We start from the raw sequence: 24,317 nt of genomic DNA on the forward strand, positions 1-24,317 counted from the left end.
CATGTGCAAAGTCTGTCCAAAGTCTGCCTTGGGACCCCTGCCCTCTTCCCTCCACACAGCAGCGGGCATGTGGGCTCAGCGGGTGGAGTGGTCTTTGGACCGTGCTTTCCGGTTCTTCAGCTTCTTCACTGTTATCTGGCCAACATGACCTTGTCTTCTGGGGTGAACACAGGCTGCCCTCTTGTTTCTCATCTCAACCAGAAGCTCCCAGAGCTTTTCCTACCATGCAGATTCACCTTGTGAGCACAGCCTGGGCTACCTTTCCCCTGTGTCTCCAGGCTTGGCACTGGGTGGATGGGGGGCGCAGCAGCAATCAATGGGGGGGACAGGATGATGACAGCGAAGCTCCCAGTCCCAGCTGTCACTCCCTCCCCTAAGTCACATTCAAATGTATGCAGGAGAGAACTGATTAATAATTTGGGAATCACAAAAATAAACAACACACAGGTGTTCACACCAGAGGCAACTGGTCTCGGTTTACTACAACTGTTTTTTTTTTTTTTTTTGCCATCACAGGTCTTATTTAAATTTCGATTTCATTTTCCCCGTAGTTTTTAAATTGTCTCTGCTAGTTCTTGATTATTAGATATTATTTACTACATTTTAAAGGAAGCTAGATATTTCAGTGTGAAAATAATCCCAAACTTTAACAAAGGGAGTTGCATTTGCTCCTCCCTCGGAAGTCGCAGGGGTTTTTGTAGGCCCAGTTTGGAATGACACTGTGTCCAGGAGCTGCCCTCTGCCCTCGCACACACATCCTGCCATGTTCTGGAACACCGTAGTTTATTCTCTGTCCAGACACTCTCATCCCCCCAGGTTGTCACAGGTCTTTTCTTATGGAAATGGTTTCCACTTTCCAAGGATTTTCTACTCTGCACCCCGTTGGCAAGAGAAGTTTTAAAATGAAGATGCATTTCCGTGTGTATCATCTACTACTTCTTAAATGTCTCCTTTGTTTGGGGGAAAAATGTCTTCCAACTGTCACTCCTTAAGCTCTGGCTTTGGCCACACAGTGAGGCAGGATTGGCAATTTTTTTGCCCCCTGGGGTATGGGGTGCTCTCTTTCTCCATCCTTCCCTCTTCTTACCTGATCTGAGAAGCCATGCTCCATACATTGCTCTTTCCACTTCCAGAGGGACCAAGGGTGTGCTTCCTCAGAAGCTGGCGTGTGCCCGAGTCATAGAATACTCATTTTCCGACAGATCTTTCCCTGTGGTTCTCTGGAGAGAGAACAGTGCTGAGGCATGAGACCAATCCATGCCCTGCTCGGGGTGAATTCACATCTGAGAGTCTCCTGTTCTGCTGCTATGGCGCTTGTCACAACTCCCACGATAGTCTTTCAGCATCATGGCTATTGAAATAACCTTAAATAATTTTCACAAAAATTTGGATTGGATAACTGGACATATCTGGATAAACCAACTGAGCAAAGAATGAATGCCTTACTTAATGTTTTCAAATTCTGCTGAAAAAGGGAAAATCTGGTCAATGGAGTTCTTTTTTCCCCATGGAAATAGTTCTCAAAGAAGGTTGGCCGCAGAATTGGTTAATACAGCAGCTTAACAGGATGATTAGAGGACCTGCATTTCCTAGTGTTTATCTGCATCATGTTTAGCCTGACAGCTGGGTCCCTCATGGTTCCAGGACAGCTGCGCAGCTCTAAAATCATGTTAGCACCCAGAGACAGAAGAGCTCGCTCCTCTGCTTTGCCTCTCTTATTTTTTCACTCTGTGAATGCAATTGTTAAAGGACCGACGACGGGCTGTTTTCCCTTCCCTCCCCAAGCTCCAAGACTCAAAGAATATTTACAAATACCTAGGCCATACAGTTAGACTCGTTCCCTGACTGGCTAATAACTTAACATAACTCATTTATATTAATCTACATTCTGCCACATGGCTAGTTACCTCTGTCCTCCTCAATACTCACCAGCAACTCCTCCTGTGCCTTGTTCTATCCCAGAATTCTTTCTGCCTTTTGGATGTCCCACTTTCTCATCTACCTCTCTTATAGGCCATAGCTTTTAATTGACAGGAGATGTATCCATACAACACACACAATACTCTACTCTCCCTACACGTAATGATTTCTCTTCCATGTATCCCTCCTCCTCCTAAGTCAGTGCTCTCTCTTGGCGTTCCTACATCATTAATCATGAATCTCCTTCTACCTGTCCCTTCTGCTTGAGATGTCCTGCCCATTTCTGCTTTTCCCTTAGGGCTGTGCCCCCTCCCCCCAGTTCCCCCTTTCCCTTTCAGTCTCCAGAGCTGGAGACACAGGCATGGGAAGGCATGGCCAACCAGTTGGCCAATCTGCTTTCTTTTAATCTCCACAGGGCTTTACCTGGTTGTTTCTGAGGTGTTACTCTCCCCTCCCCCAAGTCCTCAGCATGCATTATGCCTTAAGGGGAGGAAGGTGCATTGGAAACCAGTACCCCTTCCCCCACTTCTTGGTGTGTGGTATTCACTGTAGATGTGCCCTGAAAAATTCCAGGGTAGGCATGACATCTAGAGGGACTGGAGACACCGAAATCTTCAAAGAAGTTGCCGGGATTAGTATTCCTGTGCAGCTCTGTGCTTTTCAGTGGGTTCCAGCTACGGAACTCCTTCTCCAGCTCACATGGCCTTCAGCAAAGTGCTAAAGCCACAGGAAGTCAGCGTGGCTCTAGGTGGACAGAGCTGATGCTGCCTTGGTTTTCTCAGCTTGAAGCATTCTTATCTCACTTCTGCTAACTACCACTGAGCCCTCCAGGCTCTGCCTGGCCGTGGCTGCAGCCTTCCACCCTAGCTTTGGAATGTAGCTTGCATAGCTTGCTTTTGAGCTTCATTTCCAGTGTTTCGGAGACTTTCTGGCTGTCCAGAGTTCTTATTAAATTGCAAGCGATCTCAGAAGCGGTGAGCTCCTGAACCTAGTTGACATGGCTCAGGGGCTCCCTAAGTATAGAAAAAGAGCCAAGATCAGTTTCCTGGGAGCGAAAGCAGAGTGATCAGAGGAACCACTAACGATTGTGAGCTGGAAGCCTCTGCCCTCATCTCTCCAAGGCCTTGTCAATTCAGGAGTCCCTGAGTCAAGTCTTCTTGAGGAAGGACCATCCCTGCCCTTAGGCAATGTAAAATAATAAACATTCCAAGAACAATTAAAAAGGTTTGCTTAGAGGCCCTGACCTTAGCCCTCCCTTCTGATTTCATCCCCAAAAGGTCCCTCAGGGAGTTCAGGCATCACTGAGATACTGTGGTCAAGTCACAAGTCACAAGTCACAAGCCTCTGGTGAAGCCGCAAACCCTTACACTGCATGCAGCTTATCTCTGGAGCCCTAGGAGAGTAAGGTAGCAATCCCTAAAAGCTCTCTCTAGATGGGACTGACTCCCAATCCAGGTGAAATTAACCCCTTGATGTCTTCCATGACATGGTGGGCTTCCCAGCATGTTGGGTCTTCTGATTCCTGTGTCCCTTTTGACTACCACCAGTCTGGGAGGGAAAGTGTTGAGAACTGCCTGGTGGGCTGCATTTCGTGCAGGAGAGGCAATCTGTTTTCTCCAGAGTGGCCACAGATGCGGAAGTCAGGCCAAGAGAACTGTGATTAGATAGGTACTCCACAAGCCCGCTGCTCTTCTTTAATCTGCTTCTACTCTGCCACAGGGCGTAGTACTTTATTAACCTCAGCCTTTCTTTTTGTGTGTCTAGGAAGGATTATTTGGACTTAGGTTAAAGCAGGCTCTGATTACTCGCTCAGATTGGGACTCAGGATGTTCCTGCTGCTGGCCCTGATAAGTCATCTGTGTGGATAATTGTCTATAAATGGAGCCGGAGGTCACAGAGAGCGGATGTGAGCCTTTGTTCTCAGCTGCTAGCCCCGACCACGTGAGGCGTCCTTACCGAGAGGAGGAAAGCCGCTGACATTGCGAAGCAGGCGGGGTCCTCTCTCAATGGTTCCCCAATAAGCTAGGAGTTGCAGGGACCAGCTGAGGAGTGACCCGAGTGTAGCGCTTGTGGGCGCTTTTCTAGCATGCTAGGTCATTAAAGTTTTGCTCTGCGGAGAAATGCATGATGCTAAGCGTGGAGTTCAAGCAGATAGATATGTTTGGAGAAGAACACAACAGCTCGGACAGATGAGGCTGGGAGACAGGATCCGAGCAGCACACCTCACTCAGGAGCGGCTGATTAGGCACACAAGGGGCGTGGGCGCTGATTGGTGGCCGTAGCAGTGGGCGGGGCGATACTGCACCCCACTGTTCTCTGAGGGCAGGAGTAGTAGGAGAAGGGGGAGTAGGCAACCACGCTGATTGGAGGGGGTACAGAGACAACGCCCCTGGGCAGGATGGCTGATGATGATTGGAGAGTATGGTGGTGGGCGGGGTGAAGGTGGGGCTGTCCCGAGTGGGTTTTCCAACTGAAAGGGGAAAAAGGAGCTACTGCTGCAGGCAATCATTGGTGGGTGGGCGTGTAGGCGTGGTACAGAGGCGCACTCTGGTTGGTCGGAACAGCACTGGGTGTAGTCTATGGGCGGGGCAGGCTGCCAGGAGCTGGTACTCCTGGCCGGAGGCAAAGGCGCCGCGGGAGTGATCCTGGGGTCGGGGCCCGGTGGCCGGCGCGGCCTGCCCTTTGTGCTTGCAGTCCGCATCCGCGCCCAGGGCCGCCGCGTCGGGCTCCCCGGCGCGCGTGCCCGCCAGCGCGCTGCCTAGCCTGGGATGTGCCGGGGATGCGCGCCCGCCGGCCCTGCGGCTCCTGGCAGCTGGGCGCGGGGCGATGGAGCTGAACATGAAGAAGTTCACGGTGCGCAGGTTCTTCTCAGTGTACCTGCGCAAGAAGTCGCGCTCCAAGAGCTCCAGTCTGAGTCGCCTCGAGGTAAAGGCCCTCCCCGGGAGCGCGCAGGATGCGGGTCCCCGCAGCGCCTAGAGTGGGCATGTGGAGCCCCAGGGCGTGCGGCTACAGTCCGGCGCATTATCACCCCAGACCAGAGCCAGTTGTGGGAAGTTATTTGAAAACTGGTCCAGTTGTCATGAAAATCTATCAAAATGACTCCAAATGTTAGCACTTCGTAACAACTGCACAGAGCGAGTCCTCGTTGTGACTGAAGTTAACCCCAGTGAATTTCTATCTAGTGCCCCTGTGTGCACAGGATTCGGGGATCACTCCCTAGAGAGAGGCTTTAGAGGAGGGGTGCGGTCAGTGCAGCTGGGTTGCTTCGTGGTGTGGGGGTGCTCTGGGAGCACATGAGTCCCAAGTTCCGTAGCCTCTGGTGCCTGCCTGCCCATTCTGCCATGGGTTCGGTACTGTATGGATCAGGGTATTTGAGATCAGTGTAGAGTTGACCAAAGCAAGTCAGGAGGGCTCTATGGACTCTGGTGCTCCTAGGTGGTGGAGGGCCTGACGCAATTCCCCCGCAGCCCGGGCTTTGAAATAGATTGGTTCTGAAACCCGAGGAATGCCGGAAAATCTTGACCTTTGCAGGTCCCACATCTTCCATGTTCAGTCGTCTGTGATTTTAACGGTGGCTTTCATTTCTAACTAACAACTAAACTCTATACTCATCCCAGTGCTCAGACCACCTCTGTTGAGTCCATAGATGGCAAAGCTGTGACCCGCTTAAGTGAAGTGTGTGAGAGAAAGTTGACAACTGACCTAGAGATTTCATGGAACATTGATGCCCCTGTTTCAGTGCAGGCCCATATGGTATTGTGTGTGTGTGGGCGTGAGTGTGCATGAGTGTGTTTGTTCCCATGTGTGGTTAGCAACAATGTCACATATTTCATGTTGAAATTCTTTGTCTCAGCCTTAGATTGTTATACAGAGGCAAAGGGCTCTGCGATGATCAAGAAACCTTTTAAGTCCAGGGAACTGCTTGTTAAAAAGTTTCTATTGTAAATTCCAGCTCAGAAACCAGGAGAGTAGAGCTGTTCTCAGAGAGCAAAACACTGATTTTGGATAAACACAATTTTTGGTCTGGTAATCCGGAGGAGTATTTAAACTTAATGATAAGAAATTTAGCAAAAGTTCATTTTTTCCCCCTGGGATTCTGCAAAAATCTAGCTAACAAGAATAGAAATTACAGAAGTATTACCTTCTCATCATTTGGTTTAATCTCCTATTTGCTCTCAATGCCAAGTTCATTATGCTGTTCCTTGTCTCCGAGTTGTTGCTCTTGTCCCTCCTTTGCTGTGAGCAAACTCTTCCTGCCATTTATAGAGAAGTTGGAAGGACCTGGGAAGTTTGTGTGCTGATTCAGCAAGGAGAACTGAACTGAGCTATGGGAAGGCCTCAAATACAGTGGTGGACAAGGTGCGTGGATGTTGGGGGTCAGTAAAAGTAATTGTGTGTGTGTGTGTGTGTGTGTGTGTGTGTGTGTGTGTGTGTGTGTAACATTCCTAAGACCTGTGTATGTGAATAACATTCCTAAGGCCTGTGTATGTATGTGTGTTTGTGTATGTGTGAATAACATTCCTAAGACCCCTATACAAACCTGTGGATATGCAGAAGGTCAAACTGATGAGAAGGGGGAAGAGAGACGGCTCAGCAAATGAAGATGCTTGGCTACCAAGCCAGACGACCCGGGTTCAATCCCCAGGGACTCACATGGTCAAAGCAGAAAACTGAATCCTACAGTTGTCCTCTGACTTTCTTTTTTTTTTTTTTTTTTTTTTCGGAGCTGGGGACCGAACCCAGGGCCTTGCGCTTCCTAGGCAAGCGCTCTACCACTGAGCTAAATCCCCAACCCCCTCTGACTTTCATATATGGCAGTGTGTTGCAGTTGTACACACACACACACACACACACACACACACACACACACACACACACTTTTTAAAGGCTCAGAAAGCAGTGCATTCTATCAGTAACTTGAACGCCCCCTGTGCATCCGTGTGATGCTGTGCTAGGTGCTGAGGCACAAGCTAGTTAAGGTGGGCGTTCAGATGCATGGATGTGGGCTTTACAAATGCCCCCCTCAGTTTTCTACCATTTGATGTCTGTGAAAACCCACGTAGCATGTTCTGCTGTTCTTATTCTATTTAGCCAGGGGAAAGACCGACCGTGAGAAATGCTGGGTCTGTTAGAAGCTTGCCCATCTTTCAGTAGGCATTTGTTAAGAGCCTGTGTGCATTCAGGCTGCTTTTGGACAAGGCAGATTGTAAATAATGCCAAAGAGGTTCTGGCCTCTGGGCACCTCACTTACGCAGGACCACATGTAGCTGGCTGTATGCTCGTGCTGTAAGTGTCAGACAGTTTCACATTTTTCAGGTTCCTTCCCATTCCTTGGTAGACAGACAGCTGCTTATGGGCCAAAGAAGAGTCCATCCAAAGAGTGTAAAACTCAGCTGGAAGGTCTGTCAGTACGTTGAGGTTGAGAGAAGGTTCGTAAAGTATCGAACACTGTTGTGTGTTTCTTTGTTGGGACAAAAAAAAAAAAGGCAACTCACTATACTGAAGTTCTTCATTGTTCTTTGAAAATTGTTCTTAGGATACACAGAAAAACTAAACACCTTTGTTTTTGCAACCTGAAGCCTAATGGTGTAAACAGGAAATCAACAGCAAGTTAAGTTTGATTTAACATTGTGTTCAAAATTTATTTTACTTTTAGAATACAACGTTTGATAAACCTTGGGCTGTGGAGACGAAGTTACTTAATCACGTGTGGAAACGTGAATTTTCAACTTAAAATAAATCTCATTTAACTATTTTCGTCTTGTATTGGCATGGATCTAAGTGATCTGGCCAGGTGGGCCACTCCGGCAGATGTGTTTCAGAGACTCTGGGTGCAGCCTTTGTGTCATGCCCTGAGGTCACAGGAGTGAGTTGTTACCATTACCTCATTTCAGGGTCCAGCTACAGATGAGGAATCGGAGTCTAAGGGGGCCCCATCTCCTGTGTTGGTCTAAAGAATATCTCTCATGTAGGAGCAGGGGACTGCTGTTATCAATTTTAGTCATTTCTGGCTCTGTAGCCATTGATGTATTCAGGCACACAGGAAGCTTTGCCATTGTAGAAAGGTAATTACTCTATGAAATATTTTGGAATGTGCTTCATAGCCTGATTTTTTTCCCCTCTCTCTCTGGAAAACCTTTTCTGGAAGCTGGACAATTCTAAGTGAATCTGACATGTGCACTCAATTAAATTCACACTCCCCCTTTGACTAGAGCAGCTATTAACCTCTGTAAGCCTCTTCTTTCTCAGCCACAAGACAGACATGATAGATAATATTGGGGTGAGTGAGTGACAGTATGGAAAGACAAACTGGAGTCTGGGTGATCAAGCTGCTCAGTCACTGTTAGCTGTGGATTCTGAAAACGCTTATCAATGGCTTTCGTATTATCCAGTGTCTGCATGGCTAGTGCTGTCCCCGAGATACAGGCCTTGCCTGGTAACCAAAAGCTCCCATGCCCTTCCGGCCTGACATGGGGAAGGTCAACTGCCCACAGGATAGGATGGCCATGTTTGCTCAGTTGGAGTTTCCATCTCCTGTGCTCCTCTTATCACCGGTACCTGCCATGAGTCAGCTGCACTTATCCATGGATCCATTACCCACGTGGGTTGCTCTGCCCTGAGCCGGGGTGGCAATTAAAACCCAGTGATGGTCCAGTGTCCATTTCCAACTCAGAGCTGAGCAGGAAGGCATCTGAAACCCCAGCGGAGACCCCAAAGGTGTGATTGTAGGCATGTGTACTCCTGGTTTATAGTCTCCCCAGTGGCGGCAAAGGTTTCTAATTAATGTAAAATGATGTTATCTGCTAAACGCAGGATCTCATCTGTTAACTAAAGGTATGGATAGGCAGTCAGCTTGCTTATGGAGTGGCCTTCTGCGGTGTTACCATGGCCAGGGACATCTCTGATCTGTTATTTCAGCCATTTCATCCGAAACTGAGATTTCTACCAAAAGATAGTCTATGAGAAATAAGGAGGAAAAAAAATGGGATTTTTTGGTGGTGATAAACTGTTGACTGGCAGGATTGTTTATTTATTTGCCCCAACGTTTAGTTTCGAGGATAAAAAAATCCTAGCATGTGGAACATGTACTGAACTAAGCAATTAGGATATAAAACTATGATCTTTGCCGCAGAGGAACTTAGTATCTAGAGACAGTGGCCAGGCAATCAACAGAAGCCTGCTCTTGGGGTGTAAGTCATGTGAGCTTCTTAAATCAGCGGATTTAGGTGATTTGCTTAGATCAGATGCCGGTTTGTTTGTTTGTCACGGCATAGGTAATCGAAAGTTGTGTTCTCATAGGACCGTATCTTAATTGCTCGACTCTTTTTTTTTTTTTTTTGGTTCTTTTTTTCGGAGCTGGGGACCGAACCCAGGGCCTTGCGCTTCCTTGGTAAGCGCTCTACCACTGAGCTAAATCCCCAGCCCCGCTCGACTCTTTTTTAAGAAAAACATGGCGTCCCAGTCATGTAAATGGTAAGAAAGGAGCTGAGGCAAGTGTCAGGCATGCCTACAGCTGTGGTAGAAACGTTCTTGTTCTTGGTGGTCAGTAGCTAAGTACGTAAGTTCTTCTAGTTCAGGTAATGTCCAAGGAAAATAATTTCTAATTAAAATAATTTTCTAGTACAGTAAATACCCAAGACATGCTGTTACTACTTGTATTGGGCTTTGACAACCAGGAGGAAGGCAGACAGACAGACAGGCAGGCAGGCAGGCCGGTGGGCAGTCCACACATAAGAATGGTCACATTAGTAAAGGTCATTTGTCTATTTATCCTTTACCATATTTTCTAAACACTATGGTTAGTCCCTTTCTTGTGTTCACTGCATCTGGGATATACCCTAACTTTGTAGCCTCCCCCCCTCCCCCCCTCCACATTCTTTCTTTACATCAAAGAAATATATCAAAGTATCTTTTGCTTACTCAAAAATACATCTAACCGAACTCTTGAGATTTTTGCCAGTTCTCCTTTGGCTGTCTCCGTGACCATGGTCATAGGAGGCCACGGGGGTCACCTCGGGGAGGCCACACAGAGTGATTGATGCTCATTCCGTTCAAGTCTCTGCTCCTTTTTCATGCACTCTGAGGTAGAAGACTGAAATAATGGAACATTAAATAAGAGTTGGGACATCTGTCCCCTGACGTCCAATTAATTACTCAGGGGCCTCTCTCTTTATCAGATGTGATGAATGGATGTTACTTCCTCAGATATGGTGGGTGTACACTCAGTAGGAGAGGAAGAAACCTTCTGAGGCAGCTTCCATAGCTGTGGCTGCAGGGAGGAAGCTGGAGGTGACCAATGGGATTGCCTCAGTCACAGATTTTGAATGCTGCCAGTGGAGAGAGTGCCTCTCTGACGTGGGGGGAGCAGAAGATGAGTTTGTTCATGGGAGGTGGAGTTGGCATCTAGGAGTTTAGTCAGAAAAAATATAAATAAATACATACTAATATATAAATAATATGTCTACTTAATAATAAACACATATATACAACATTTATATACATAAATATTATAAATATCAAAATAAATATTCTTTGTATTATAATATATATTTATAATATATTATTGGTATAAAAAAATCTATTTTCTCCCCTGCCAAGATTCCATGCTCTTGAATAAGCAAAGCAAAGCTAAGGTGAGCCTTGAAGAATTCTCTGGAATGATCTGCGGCTTACTTAGTGATAGGGCGTGTTTCACTGCTTCTTGGCATCCTGTTTGATGATACATTTTCACTTATTAAAGTTGTCGAGTTGACCATGAGGAACTTGCTAAGATGTAGGCTTTTTAGCTCCTGGGTGAGATGCAGATATGTGCGGTGTCCATATCTGATGCTCAGAACTGTTTGTGCTGATTGGTAAGTCAGTGAGGATGAAGCCAAGGGAGTGTGGCTGTCAATCACAGAAGGAGCCTCCCACCAGGGCTCTCTGGGTAGATGCAGGAACAGGCGAGAATCAGTGTGCCGGCCAAGCAGGGATGTGTGTCTTTGCTTAGCTGGCTATTTGCCTAGTTCCTTGAGGTCTGCTAAAAGACATAGCAACCACACCACTGGTCATGGAGACCTGCTTGATTCCCAGGTACAGCTTGCAGAGGTCTTCAGGCCCTGTCAGCAGGGCACTTCCAGCCATAGAGGAAGTTCTGCACCCCTGGGGCCAGCTGTGTCCCTGTGAACGCCTGCTGTGAGCATGCCTAGATCTCACTGGCTAGCTGCCTGACTACCTCATACTTCCTGTTTTCTTGCCTTCAGCTGGATAACTTACTTAATCCTTCGGATTACCTGCCTCTTTAGAAGACAGGTAAAGACTGCTTTCTAAAGGTGGTACCTCAGGCCTTTAGAGGCCAGCTAAGGAAGATCTGTACTGGATATTCCATGGGGCTATACCCAGATACTAGCCGGACCCTCTGTCAAGTGCTGGCGTTATACAGTTCTCCCTGCCAGCTTCCTCTGCCTTCCCACTCTGAGCACACATTTGTCTCAGGTTAGTATTGTCACCAGAAAGCTGGCTTTCCTAGGTTACAGTGGTAAGTGTCCTTAGGATGAAGGCTTAGGGTTGGCGATGCAGCTCACTTGGTGGAGAGCATCCAGAGGCCCCAGGCCTGACCCGCTGTACCTCATAAAACTAAGTGTGGCTCCTGCCTGTAATTCCAGTACTGTGATCGCCGAAGGTAGAGGTAGGAGGGTCAGAAGTTCAGGCTCATCCTCAGCTATATAGAGCTAAAGTCCTCTCTGGGATGCACGAGGTTCTGTCTCAAAAAGAAGGAGTTTTGTATCTGTCATTTGCAACCTCTCTCTCTCTCTCTCTCTCTCTCTCTCTCTCTCTCTCTCTCTCTCTCTCTCTCTGTTCAAGCTGAGGGATGGTGGCAAGGGGTGAAGCCTTGGTAGAAGTGCACCAGCTTCTTGGGGAGAAAAGATGAAATTTCAGGAGATTAGGACATCCAGCAGTGGGGAGCAGGTCATCACTGGTTGGGACTGGGAAAGAACTACGTCAAGGAGGCTGAAGCCCACAGAAGGTCTGTGTGCCTCTGGGGCTGTCATCCTCTGGGCTTCAGATAGACACTCGCCTGTGCAGAGCTGGAATCTGCTGTGGTAGGCAGGTGCTCTCTACTGCAAAGTGGGGCTTCGTGGGATGGGCGGGACACCCCCTCCTGAGCATGGATGGGCTGTGCCTTTGTGTTTCACTTAGTAAGTGGGTAGCTGAGATCATAATAGAAAGAGAAGTGACTTCTATTTGGCTGTGGTGGGGGCTAGCCTGAGTGTTTGGGAACAGGATAGAGGGCCTTTCAGGAATGAAAGTTGGAGGACAGCCTACCTGTTGATGTTTACATCTAGGCGTCTTGTGGAGTGTCAGTGTCTTTATACACACACACACACACACACACACACACACACACACACACACACACAGGACACTGCTTGTTAGGTAACTGCCTGAGTGGGTTGAGAAGCTGCCTGGAGGGGCCCATGTGAGGGAGCTGGAATGGAGTAATGGAGTGTAGTGTTCAGGAGGGACAGAGGAGCCCATGGGTGGGCTGTGAATGCTCTCAGGAGCCGCCAGACCCCCGTTCATGCTCATGAGGGAACTGGTAGCCAGAAGCTCCTTGTCAGAGCAGGAAACCCAGAAGGGCTGGTACTGTAACTCACAATGGGCTCGCAGAGGTGCGCTGAGACCTTTGTAGCAGGTAAATGATTCTCCATGGCGTGGTTGACTTTGAGGCTAGCGGAAAGGAAAGGAAAACAGGCAAAACCAGAAAAAGAAAATGTTTATTTTTAGAATACCTTTGGCTTTTGAATTCTGTTCAGTTGTTGTCACTGTGGAACATGGGACAGATAGGTTACTGGACTGAAGGCAGCCATGGTTGGTTTCTAACAGTCTTCATCTCAGAGAGTCCCAGAAGCAGCAAAGGTTGGGTGTGAGTTATATTTGTAAAATGTAGCAATGCAGAACACAGGAGTTTTGATGTGTGACTCAATGGAAGGATGGCAGAACTTACCACCAGAGAGAAGTGTCCCACTTGAGGTTGACATGCTAGGTCTTGCTCTGTCCTTTGACAGTATGGTACTGTGGTCCTGATGAAGCCTGGGCAAGGGCTGTATGTCAGAAAAAAATCTGCCATGGTCCTTGTGTATGTGGGAGAGAGGAGAAGAGGTTGCAGACTACAGTGAGCAAACACAATCTGTCACTACCCATGGCTTTCATTTTTCTCCATTACTCCTGTCCCCATCCCAGCCTGGAGGGGATGTTACCCTCTGTCTAAGCCATTCATCTCTCCTCTGAGACTGTCATTAGGGTCTTTCCCACGAGGACTCCAGTGTGGGGGTCGTTTGTTTAGCTTGGCATCTCCAGCATCTGGCCTGGGCTGGAACTCCCTGCAGTAGCCAAAGAGGCACCACTAGCTGGACAGAAAGCGATTTGGTTGGTGCAGTCCTAGTTTGGAAAGAATGTTAGGGCTGTGTAGTTAGGGCTGTGTAGGTGGGTGGGACCTGGTAGTAATGCCCAGTGATTTCCCCCCACATCTGTGTCAACCTTTCGTGACAGCTTTCTGTGCTGTGACATAAGTGGTAAGGATGCTTGTTGGCTTTGGGGACTGATCACTCTACTTGAGTGTAGACTTCACCTTTGGGATCCTTGTTGAAATATTTGATACTTTGTGACTTCATCAAGGTCACCAGCAATAGCAGCTGAGCTCCAATCCCTTCCACTGTAAAAATAGCACTCCTCTCCCTTAGAGGGTTCTATCGGGAGACAATGAAGCTGTCTGTGTAGCAGGCTTGGTGGGTAGCTGGTAAGGGCCAGCGAGGCAGCTTAATAGGCTATAGTCAAACCTTGTCACTTCCTTATAGCCTCTGATTCTAAACTCACACGCCATAGCAGTGGTGCGGTGCACATATGAGGTACAGGATGCATATCTGGCTTGGCATCCATCACCCTTCTGTGGCCTGTCATTTTAAACCCTCATCATTTAAGATTCACCGTTAGGTCAAACGGGGAAGACTGCACGAAGGGTGTAGTGTGTGCTGTGTGTGTTCACACTGGGTCTTCCCGATGCAGTGGACGCCCTCCATTTGCCCTTCAGAAAGCATCCAAAAGCCATCAGGCTGCTGTTTGAGGTTGGAAGCCTGCAGAGTAGGAGATTTCAGTGCCATCTCCACTGCAGATGGTGACCATGGCTCTCCGGAGTCCACGGCTTCACCAGGGCACTTTGGTGGGTCCTAGTGATTATCCCTGAGAGGACACAGCTGAGAAAGGAGCTGGAGGCATGTGCTATCTCCTTCTGGAGCTTCCTCCCACCCCCTTCAAACCCTGTGTTCTCTCCCTTGTCTAGGCAGAGGAGCACGTGAGCAGCATCTTGTAACCCGCCCCCTGCCCCCACCACACATCTGGACAGGAAGGGCGTGGCTTATGAACTTCATAGGTCAGTATTTCTGTCCAGTGTGACTTCATTCCAGTTCTTTTCTCAGTTAAGAAGCCGAAGCAGCATGTCTGGTGTCGTCGGAAGTCTCACAATACTTATCCGTCTGCCCCGTGTGTCACATATTCCCTTCCTCCCGGCCCCTTTCTCCTCTTGCAATCTCCGGTTCGCGTATTTATACATCAAGCCAATAGCAGCCTGAAATGCAGGCTCGTGAGGGGAGATGCTGTGCTCTCCATGGTGTACATAGATGGGTAGCAAGGTCCAGGCCCTGGGGAATGCCTGTTCGTTAGGTGGACCCACTGCCACGCGGTGTTGGACTGAAGTTCTGAAATAACACAACAATGAACAATGCCAGCATTTCCTGCTTGGATGTCCACGGCAGGAAGTGAGGTAGGAACAAGTTGGGGTCAGGATGCAAGGTGTACTCCAGCTGTGCAGCTACTCACCCCTCTTTATCCCCTCTGTTCCCTGGGGCCTTTAGGGGCCTTGCCAATGTCTTGAGCTCAGAGTATTCTGGCTTTAGCAGATAGTGTGTATTCCTAGAGAATACAGAGGTAGTTATAGGTTGGCTCCCAAAGATAGCCACAGCCTAGTTCCTGGAACTGATAATGTTACTGTGTCAGGCAGACGTGATTTTACAGGTGTGATTAGGTTGGATCCCAGACCCTCTGAGTAACACCCTACCTAGAAGGAGACAGAGGAGACTCCACTTGGGGGAGGACCTGGGGCTATCGTGGTGGAGGAAGGGTGTTGCCATGAGGATGTTCCCAGTCTTCAGAAGAGAAGCCCTGCCAGCAGCTGCAGAGCAGTCAGGAGACCCTGGCTTCCAGCTCTGCATAGAGTGCACGGCATACTGTATTGATTTATTACCCAGGCGATGGGTAACAAATGAACCTGTCAGTCTGATTTTACATCTACTGCGTTGCAAGATGGAGGTGGGCCCGACTCAAGCAGAGTGTCGTAGGTGAATGCGTGCGGTCTGGACAGGGTTGACCTAATGAGTAGAAATTGAAGACTCAGCCTGCATGGCTATCTCAGGGCTTTCCCATACCTGGGGCTGCAGTCTGTAAACAACACTGGATCTGATTTCCTATCCATGTGGCCCTATGTGAGCAGAGGTCTCCTCCAAGGTGCACAAATGAGCAAGGACTCTGCCATCATAACCTTTATGCTTCACTGTTAGAGAAAACAAGCGAGTGCACCTAGGAAACGTCACCACCTCAGAAGGTTCTAGGGAGAAATGAGGGCAACAAGCCAAGCAGGGCAGGAGGACAAGCTGGGTGTGCTACGTAAGGGAACCTTCTGTGGGTTCCTGAGAGGGTGTCCTGGAGTGATCTGTCTCACCTGAAAACGGGCGTGCCCGGGTGCATGGAGGTGCAGGTCCTTGAGCAATTTTGACCGTAAAGGCCATGAAATATCAACATGGGAGCAATGGGAACCTCAGCTCTAAAAGATCCTCTGAGAACCAAGAGGTGGGGCGCTCCATGGTGGAGCACTTGACAAGCAGTATAAGCCTCTCTGTTCAGCCAGCACCAGCTCCCTCTCTCTCCTCCCCTTCCCCTTCTCCCTCCCTCCCACCCCCATACCAAGAACAAATAAATGGATTCTTAGGCAGGAAGAAGGGGCAGCAGAGGGCCTTAGTAGCTAGCTCCAGAAGCTGTGTTTGCTAGGCCTTGTGGGTAACTGGACATGCAGATGAATGAACGAGGAATCCAGATGATGCCCTTGCCAACCCAATCCTGAGGTGGGAAGACAGCACAAGGGCGTATGTAGTCAGCCAGACAAATCTGTTTTCCTCAGTCCCGAGGGTTCCCTCCTTACTTCTGCTCTGGTGCCCTCAGGCAGCCGAGTTGAGGTCTTGCTTATGGGCAGGGAAGAGTGAAAAGTCAGAGGCAAAAGAAGAAAACTGGCCTGAGAGAGCATTATGAGAGAAACAGGCATCCAGTCCCCTCAGCATCTCTTCTGCATGGTGGGGGAGAGGCAGGTGGAGAAGGCCGGAGCACCCAGCTTCCAGATGCTGGACGTTTAGGATGCAAGGAACTCCAGAGAGCCCTGGCTGGAGCTCACCTATGTCTGTACATCTGTGGTGAAGTCTTAGGAGTCGTGACACATTCACACAGAGCGTATGGGAGAGCAGCCGTGGCAGATAACCACTGACCTACAGACTGGCCTTATTGAGCTCCTCTGTCTCTGACAATAGATTCTAGTATGGCAGTTTGCAAAATCTGGTTTCGCTTTTTCAGTCTTCAAGACATACATATCCCTTGGATGTTGCTTCTTCAAGGTTTCTGTCACCTCAGCACTCGACAGTACGTGGCTGTCCATCACTGCTCTTCACACACATCCTGCTTGTCCATACTTCCTTTACCGCATCTCGCCAGAGAGGAAGTGCTCCAAGAGCCCGTGTCAGGAAAAAGTGAAGGGACAAAGCCAGGCTAGAATGGATACTGTGTTTCTGGTCCATGGATCTTCCAAGCATTTTGTAGTCTTTAAGGGGAAGGAGACAGGGGTTGGGGATTTAGCTCAGTGGTAGAGCGCTTGCCTAGCAAGCGCAAGGCCCTGGGTTCAGTCCCCAGCTCTGAAAAAAAAAGAAAAAAAAGGGGGAAGGAGACAGTTATTTGAAAATTAGTTAATGTGAGTTCTCTTTCTTAGCAAAGATGAGTAAGAAATGTGATTTCAAATAAAGTGATTAAATCTCTAAATATAAGTGAATGTTTGTACACGTATGTTCATATATATATATAGGCATGCACATATGTACACATAAATGTGTATGGTAATGCATGTGTATGTGTACATGTGTATATGTATGTATGTATACATGTAAAGACACTATATATGATATTTTCCTGCATTGGCGGTTAGGACAAGATGGACCTAGAGACTGAGGAGAGATGAGGAAACCTGGAGGCTAGCCTTGTACTTCTGTAGTCATCTGTGACCTGTAAAGTGCCCAGCCTGAGGCCATCAGACTGAGGAGCAGCGTCATGGAGAGACGTGAGCTCACAGCCAGAGCCTGAAGTTCAACTTACTTTGGAGAACGTTGGTTATATGATCCAAGCATCTCCTTTCCTGATTTAAGCCATTTTGACTTAGGTTTTCTCTGTGGAAATAAAGCTGTTCTAGCACGCGTGTATTTTCTCAATAATACCTCATAGGAACCCTAAGAAAGTAAGTATGTCTGCCTCCCATATGAAGAAGCTCCCTAACAAAGGTCAGGGCTTCTGACAAACTGTCATGGAGTCGGGAGTTGGCTCTGCTCTATTTGTCTTGGTGTTGTCTTTATCTACAGTGATGCGTGTGTTTACATGGGGGTGAGCTGCCCAGTTCGACGATATATTTATGGTAGGACCTCTATCCAGAGCTGTAGCTTCTGTCCTGTCCAGGTACTATGGGTCTAAACCACACACTTCTCACGATTTCTTCTTTGTATGAGAGAGGTCTGACATTGCCCGTTTTCTCTGCTTTATTCGTGTTTGTGTGGCAGCGGAGCGGGGCAGCGTGGGGCAGCGTGGATGTGACGGGGTGTTCTGGAGACTGGGCAGGGCTTTTCAGCCCATTGTTGTTCCGTGGAGGGCTTGGCTGGAATGTTTTTGAATGATTAGTTTATTGGGATAAGTGTTTAGCATAGTATAATTAACAATTTTGAGCATGCTTACGGAATTCTGCTACATAGTTACGTGTCCAGAGGCATTCCTTAATAGGAAGTATGTTTGGGAAATGCAATAATAGTTTTTTGAATTTATATTTCAAACAATAGTAGAAATGTCTTTTCCAACTTTCCCGTTTAATGAAGATGATGAAGTAGGAAATTAAATATAAATTTCTTTCATTCCTTGAGAAAGCCCCGATTCCCTATTTGTTTGTTTTTCTCTGTATGCGTGTTAGGTACTTTTCTATCACCCTGACAACAAGCCTGATAAATCAGCTTCAGGAGGGGGAGGGTCTTGTGGCTCACAGTTTGACCTGATACAGCATCATGATGGGGAAGGTGTGGTAGCAGGAGCCTGGACAGTTGCTCACACAGGAGCAGAGCCATAGGAGCTGGAGTCCAGTGGGCTCTCTCCTCTCATCCAGTGCAGATCCTCTGCCAGGGATGATGCCACCCGCTCAGGGCCGGTCTTCTGACTTACACTCTGGAAGCATCCTCCTAGACACACCAGTAGTGTGTTCCATGGTGATTTTAAGTCCGGTCATGTTGACCGGCATTGACCCTTCACAGTATGCTTAGTGGCTTCAAAGGTACCATTGTTCCTGCTTTGTCTACTCTTCTTTCTTGCGCTGACCTCCCAGCTAAAATCCAGCACCTCTAGGCAAGGGTTTAAAGATGGATTCATGGAGGCAGGGTGGAAATGATTGAATTACAGAAACAGTATTTCTAATTTTTTTTAAAGGATAGGTATGTATTTTATTTATTTTTCTTTTATCTTTTTATTTATTCTTTTCTTGTATAATACTTCCTGACTGCTCCCCATCCTCCCCTCCTCCCAATCCTCCCAACATCCATTTCCCCTTACTCCCCCTAGATCAACTAGCTTCCTGTTTCCCTTCAGAGAAGAGTAGGCCTTCCAGGGATATCAACGGAAAACTGTTGTTAGCAAGATACAACAAAACTAACACAAACCCTTATGTCAAGGCAACCCAGGAGGAGAAAAGGGTCCCAAGAGCTGGCAAAAGAGTCTAAGATACCCCCCACCCCATTCCTACTGTTAAGAGTCCCACAAAACCTCCAAGCTAAACAAACACTTATATTCAGAGGACCTAGCTCAGACCCATGTAGGCCCTGCCATTTCGGTCTCTGGGAGCGCCTATGAGGCCTGCTGGTTGATTCTGTGTGCTGTGTTCTCTTGGTTTCCTGGCCTCCCCCCACCCCCGCTCCTATAATCCTCCCTCCCTGTCTCCTACAATCCTCCCTCCCTGTCTCCTACAATCCTCCCTCCCTGTCTCCTACAGTTTTCCCTCCCTGTCTTCCGGTGGAATTCCCTGAGCTCACCTAATGTTTGGTTGTGGGTCTCTGTATCTTCCCTATCACTGCTGGAGGAAGCCTCGTCTCTGATGACAATTGGACTAGGCACCAATCGATGATTATAGCAGAATTTTGTTAGGAATCAATTTCATTTTTTTTTTTAAAGTCAGTTGTGTTTGGTTCTACCCTGGGTCTCTGAGACATCCAGCTTCCTGTTCCTGGTCATTCAGTCAGTGTCGGGCATGGGCTCCCTCTTGTGGCTTGGGCTTCAAGTTAGATCAGCCTTTGGTTGGCCGCTCCCTCAAGTCCTGAGCCACCATTGCACCAGCGCACCTTACGGGCTGGGCAGGTCATGGGTCGGAGGTTTAGTGGCTGGGTTGATGCCCCCATCCCACTGGGAAACCTTGCCTAGTTACAGAAGGTGGCTGGTTCAGGCTCTCTATCCTTCATTTCTAGGAGTCCTCCCCAGGGTCACCCTCATGGGTTCCAGGAAGTTTCCGCCGCACCTTGTCCATATCACCCCATCCGTGCCCCTCCATTCCTGTTCTCTCTGCACCCTCTTGCCTCCATCCCTCCCTCCCCAACCGATCCCTCCTGTCTCCATGCCCACCCGCCCCCAGTCCACCTGCAAAATCTATTCTATTTCCTCTGTGTCCCTTGCAGAGTGCAGCGAGGGAGTGAATATCAGATGCCACTGATAGAATCAATTTTATAGAAGCACAGAAGTATTCATTACTTTCCTCCTCTGTGTGTGTGTGTGTGTGTGTGTGTGTGTGTTTGTGCACGTGTGTGTGTGCATGTGTGCTTTGGACTGGGGAGTGTAGGTGCACACCTTCACCGAGGCCAGCAGTCAACCTCGTGTGTTCCTCAGTAACACTGCTTGTTGAGATGGTCCCTCACTGATTAAGTTAGCCTGGTTACCCACATTGAGCCCTAAGGGCTCCCTTCCCCCCCCACTCCCCATTTCTTGACTCCTCAATACTGGAATTTCAAACCACATCTGGCTTTTTGCTTGGCCTCCTGGCCTCAGTCTCAGGTTCTCACACTTCGGCCTGTGCTTTACTTCCTCTTGCCCTCGGCAGAAGCTGAGCACTGCTCTTTGACGGTAATCTCGTTCTGATAAATTACTGATAGAGTGTTGTATAAAAGGAAACCAAGACTTACAAGGAGGACTCCTGGTGAATTTTGGATAGAAGCAATCTCTTCTCACCTGGGGAGATGTCCACAACCCTGGGAAGAAACACACTCTAGTGTGCGGCATAGCGCGCTGTGTTACCAGCTGTAGAGACTTTGGGGTGCGTTGTGCCTCGTGTGCTCTCTCAGGGTGTCTACCTGTGCTGTGCTAATGGGTCCTGGGCAGCTAATTGCCTCAGAGCATTTAGATTCACGCTTCTTACTCCTCACCCCACACCATCGTGTGGTCGGATTATCTTTTTATTCATGACAGGAACTGGAGATCCATTTTCAGTTACCTCCCAGAAGAGCTGAAAAGAACACTTCATGGCTTCTATTTATGTGTTTGTTAGATGGCCTGGCACACTGTGCGTGTCCTCCTGCTCACAGACAAAAGAACACTGCTTTACTAACAAGCATTGCCCTTTCTCACAGGGTACCTTGTAGTGAAAAGACAATCGTTTAAAAAAAATGCCCAAAAAATATAATGAAGAGATTGCAGCAGAGGGAAAACTGGGAACAAGGGAAGGAAAGAGCAGGAAGTTTCAAAAGTATGCAAATGAGAACAAGGGACTCAAAATTAACCACTTTATCTTGAAGCAAGAACAGAAGGGTACTTTCTGATTCCCTGGTGGGACAGTTGCTCATCCAATAGAGAGCCCCCTCTGAGAGCTGTAGGGCCTGAATGTGGTCCTCAGCACACACATATGGATGTAGGTAGGCTGGTGCATGTTTGCAGTCCCAGTGCTGAGAAAGCGGAAACACAGATCTCTGGGGCTCCGTGGGCAGCCAGTGCAGCCCAATCAGTGAGCTCCAGGCCAGTGAGAAACCCTGTCTCAAAAAAGAAATGGTGCTGTCAAGTGGCGGTGGCACATGCCTTTAAATCCCAGCAGGGATGCCTGCTGACATTTCTGGGCCTCCCCAGGAAACCGTGGGTTCCAGAGAATCCCTTTAAAAGACAGGACTCTAGAGTTTTAGTAGTCATTTACTGAGGGAGGGGGCAACAAGATCCTTCCCATTAGGGTCTTCTGGTTATTTCCATCCATCCTGGGGCGGGGAGAGGAAAAGGTCCTGATCTTCTTTTAGTGATGTGACTGATGGTGGGGTGCACGGGGACCTGTGAATACATGTCCCTATGGTTACTTTGTGAGTCAAATCTCCAGCTTCAAGTTGTTTGTTCCTTTTTGTTGTTGTTTATGAAAATTCTATTGGAAAGTCTTTAGCTCCCTGGATGCTTGTCTTGGGAATAAACACGGCTGTTTAGATGAAAGTTCACTGGCCCTCTGGAGCCTGCACCTGCTGGAGGGCATCTGTCCAGAGCGCTGCACCTGCTGGAGGACATCTGTCCAGAGCCCTACACCTGCTGGAGGGCATCTGTCCAGAGCCCTGCACCTGCTGGAGGACATCTGTCCAGAGCCTTGCACCTGCTGGAGGACATCTGTCCAGAGCCCTACACCTGCTGGAGGGCATCTGTCCAGAGCCCTACACCTGCTGGAGGACATCTGTCCAGAGCCTTGCACCTGCTGGAGGCATCTGTCCAGAGCCCTACACCTGCTGGAGGGCATCTGTCCAGAGCCTTGTACCTGCTGGAGGACATCTGTCCAGAGCCCTACACCTGCTGGAGGGCATCTGTCCAGAGCCCTACACCTGCTGGAGGACATCTGTCCAGAGCCTTGTACCTGCTGGAGGACATCTGTCCAGAGCCCTGCACCTGCTGGAGGACATCTGTCCAGAGCCTTGTACCTGCTGGAGGACATCTGTCCAGAGCCCTACACCTGCTGGAGGGCATCTGTCCAGAGCCCTGCACCTGCTGGAGGACATCTGTCCAGAGCCTTGTACCTGCTGGAGGACATCTGTCCCTAGAGAGTGCCCTGTCTAGACACTTCAGACAAATGGAATCCTAAAATTAGTGATGCTCTGTGACTGGCTTCTTTCACTGTGTGGTTTAATGTTTCTAAGTCCCATCCACTCGGGCATTTCTTTGCCTTGCATCATATGGCCACACCATGAATTTATTTATTTGTCAAGAAGCCAATAGATGTTTGAAATGTTTCCACTGTTTGGCTATGGCAGAATGCTGCCAAGAACATTTCTGTGTGACTCGTTTGAGGGTATACCTTCACTCCCTTGGGAGAATACCCAGGTGTGGAGCTTCTGTGTTGTCCGAGATCCCTCCACCCTTTAAAGCCTCTCTGCTTGTTTTAAAATCACTGTGATTCGGGGACATGCAGTTCTCACCAAGTTTGTAACTGTTCTTTCTACTATTTCCACGCTGGTGGCTGTGAACATGCTGGTGGCTATGGTGTGGCGTCTCCCCGTGGTTTAGATTTACATTTCCCGAAGGACCTATGACATTGAGGTCCTTTCTTGGGCTTTCATATGCCTTTCTTGGAGAAACAGCTATTTAGATCAGTTTTCTCTCCTTCAAAGTTGAGTCTGCCAGTGGGCCCGCTGTGTAAAATGTCTTATGACTTCCCCAAAGAGCACCAACTGGGGACCAAACATGCAGGCTGATGGGACACAGTTCCCATTCAAACAGCAATGATCTGTCTCTCATCATTGAATTTTAAGAGTGACTTACATGTCCTAGAGACATATGCTCACCAGGCGCTATTTCCCATTGCTTCTCTCCCAGCATGTCAGTTGTCTTCCCGTTCATGAGGGCGTCACCTACAGACTCATTCTCTGACTTACGTCTGTGTGAATTCTCCCATTCTCCCTCATTAGCAGTCACACTGAAGTCCCTGGGCAGCCCTTGGAGCTAACAGTAGGATACACATTCAGAGGCCGTTTGTGTGGAATAAACTTGATGTGGTGACTTCTTTCTGTCTTTGCCTTTCCTCGTGTGACGTGGGAAAGTTAGTGATCTCCTTATAGCTAAGCCCCCTGCAAGGGAAAACTGTCTGAACACTAGCCAGTGCCCAGGTCTGGGTGTCAAAGAAGACACAGTGAGGACGGCGGAAGTCTAGACTGTTCTATAGTCTCACGCTTCTTGTTTCCCTTTATGGATGGTCACCCTGCATCCTTCTCGTGGGCAGTCACCAAGGTACTGAGCCAGCAGAGGTGGAGGTCCCCATCTTTGATGCCTTCTGTCAAGTTCATATCCACCTGCCAGGTGGAGTGGAGGGTGTGGTGTCATCTCAGGTCTGCAAACCTCATTTGCTTCTCCAGTGGGATTTACTGCTGGTTCTACTGATGCAACCCTTGGAACCTTTCCAGGGATACAAGAGGGGAACGGGTGGTGGCTCGTATTTCCTCCATAGCATGCCTCACTCATGGCCTCTTCCTGTCAGAATCTCTGCCTCTATGTCCACATTTTCGTCTGATGTCAAGACCGGAAGAGAAAGCATGGCATTTTAAAACTTAATAACGAGCATATTTACCTTTCTAGTCAGAATGTTATAGGCCTGGGTCTGAGCGCAGAGAGGCACGGCGGAGGCCTCCTGGTTCTCTGTCCCATAATAAATCATTAGACCGGGGGCGCGTGGCTGAAGATGGAAACAGAGACACTGTGCAGTAAGAGAGAAAGTACCCTGAAAAAGAGTGGTTAGAGCTGAGGGAAAGGCCCCAAAGTGCCAACTGAGAGGCCTCCAGACATCTGCCCCCTCCCCCACATTTGTGTGGCTTGGGGTTTATTTTATTTTATTTTTTATTTTTTTTGAGCACGCTCCATGCATTGTCAGGCGAGGAAGGGCTGGGCGCCAGTCTTCCTCTGCGAACTGGCTTCTTGGTGTAGCTTTTGCTTTTTTCAGTATCTACTCTTTGGCCCTGAGAGTTTTGGGGATGTCAAATTCAGTGTTATCCCGAGGGCTTCCTTTTACGGAGCTCACCTATGTTACGGAGAATAGA

At 48.4% G+C, this 24,317-nt stretch overlaps 1 protein-coding gene across 5 annotated transcripts in view; it reads left to right on the forward strand.

Annotated features, from left to right (window-relative positions):
* The window catches only part of Rps6ka2 (ribosomal protein S6 kinase A2), a 275,284-nt gene that overhangs the window by 135,304 nt on the left and 115,663 nt on the right, over positions 1-24,317 (forward strand). The window contains exon 1 of one of the 5 annotated variants that reach the window (NM_057128.1): positions 4,520-4,845. The exons of the other annotated variants lie outside the window; for them this stretch is intronic. Within the exon in view, the coding sequence (NP_476469.1) occupies positions 4,747-4,845 (99 nt within the window). The 5' untranslated portion in view covers positions 4,520-4,746. Of the gene's footprint in view, positions 1-4,519; positions 4,846-24,317 lie in introns of those variants that run through there. 5 annotated transcript variants of the gene reach the window in all.

The sequence above is a fragment of the Rattus norvegicus genome, chromosome 1, assembly GCF_036323735.1.
Source record: "Rattus norvegicus strain BN/NHsdMcwi chromosome 1, GRCr8, whole genome shotgun sequence".
Classification (NCBI taxonomy): domain Eukaryota; kingdom Metazoa; phylum Chordata; class Mammalia; order Rodentia; family Muridae; genus Rattus; species Rattus norvegicus.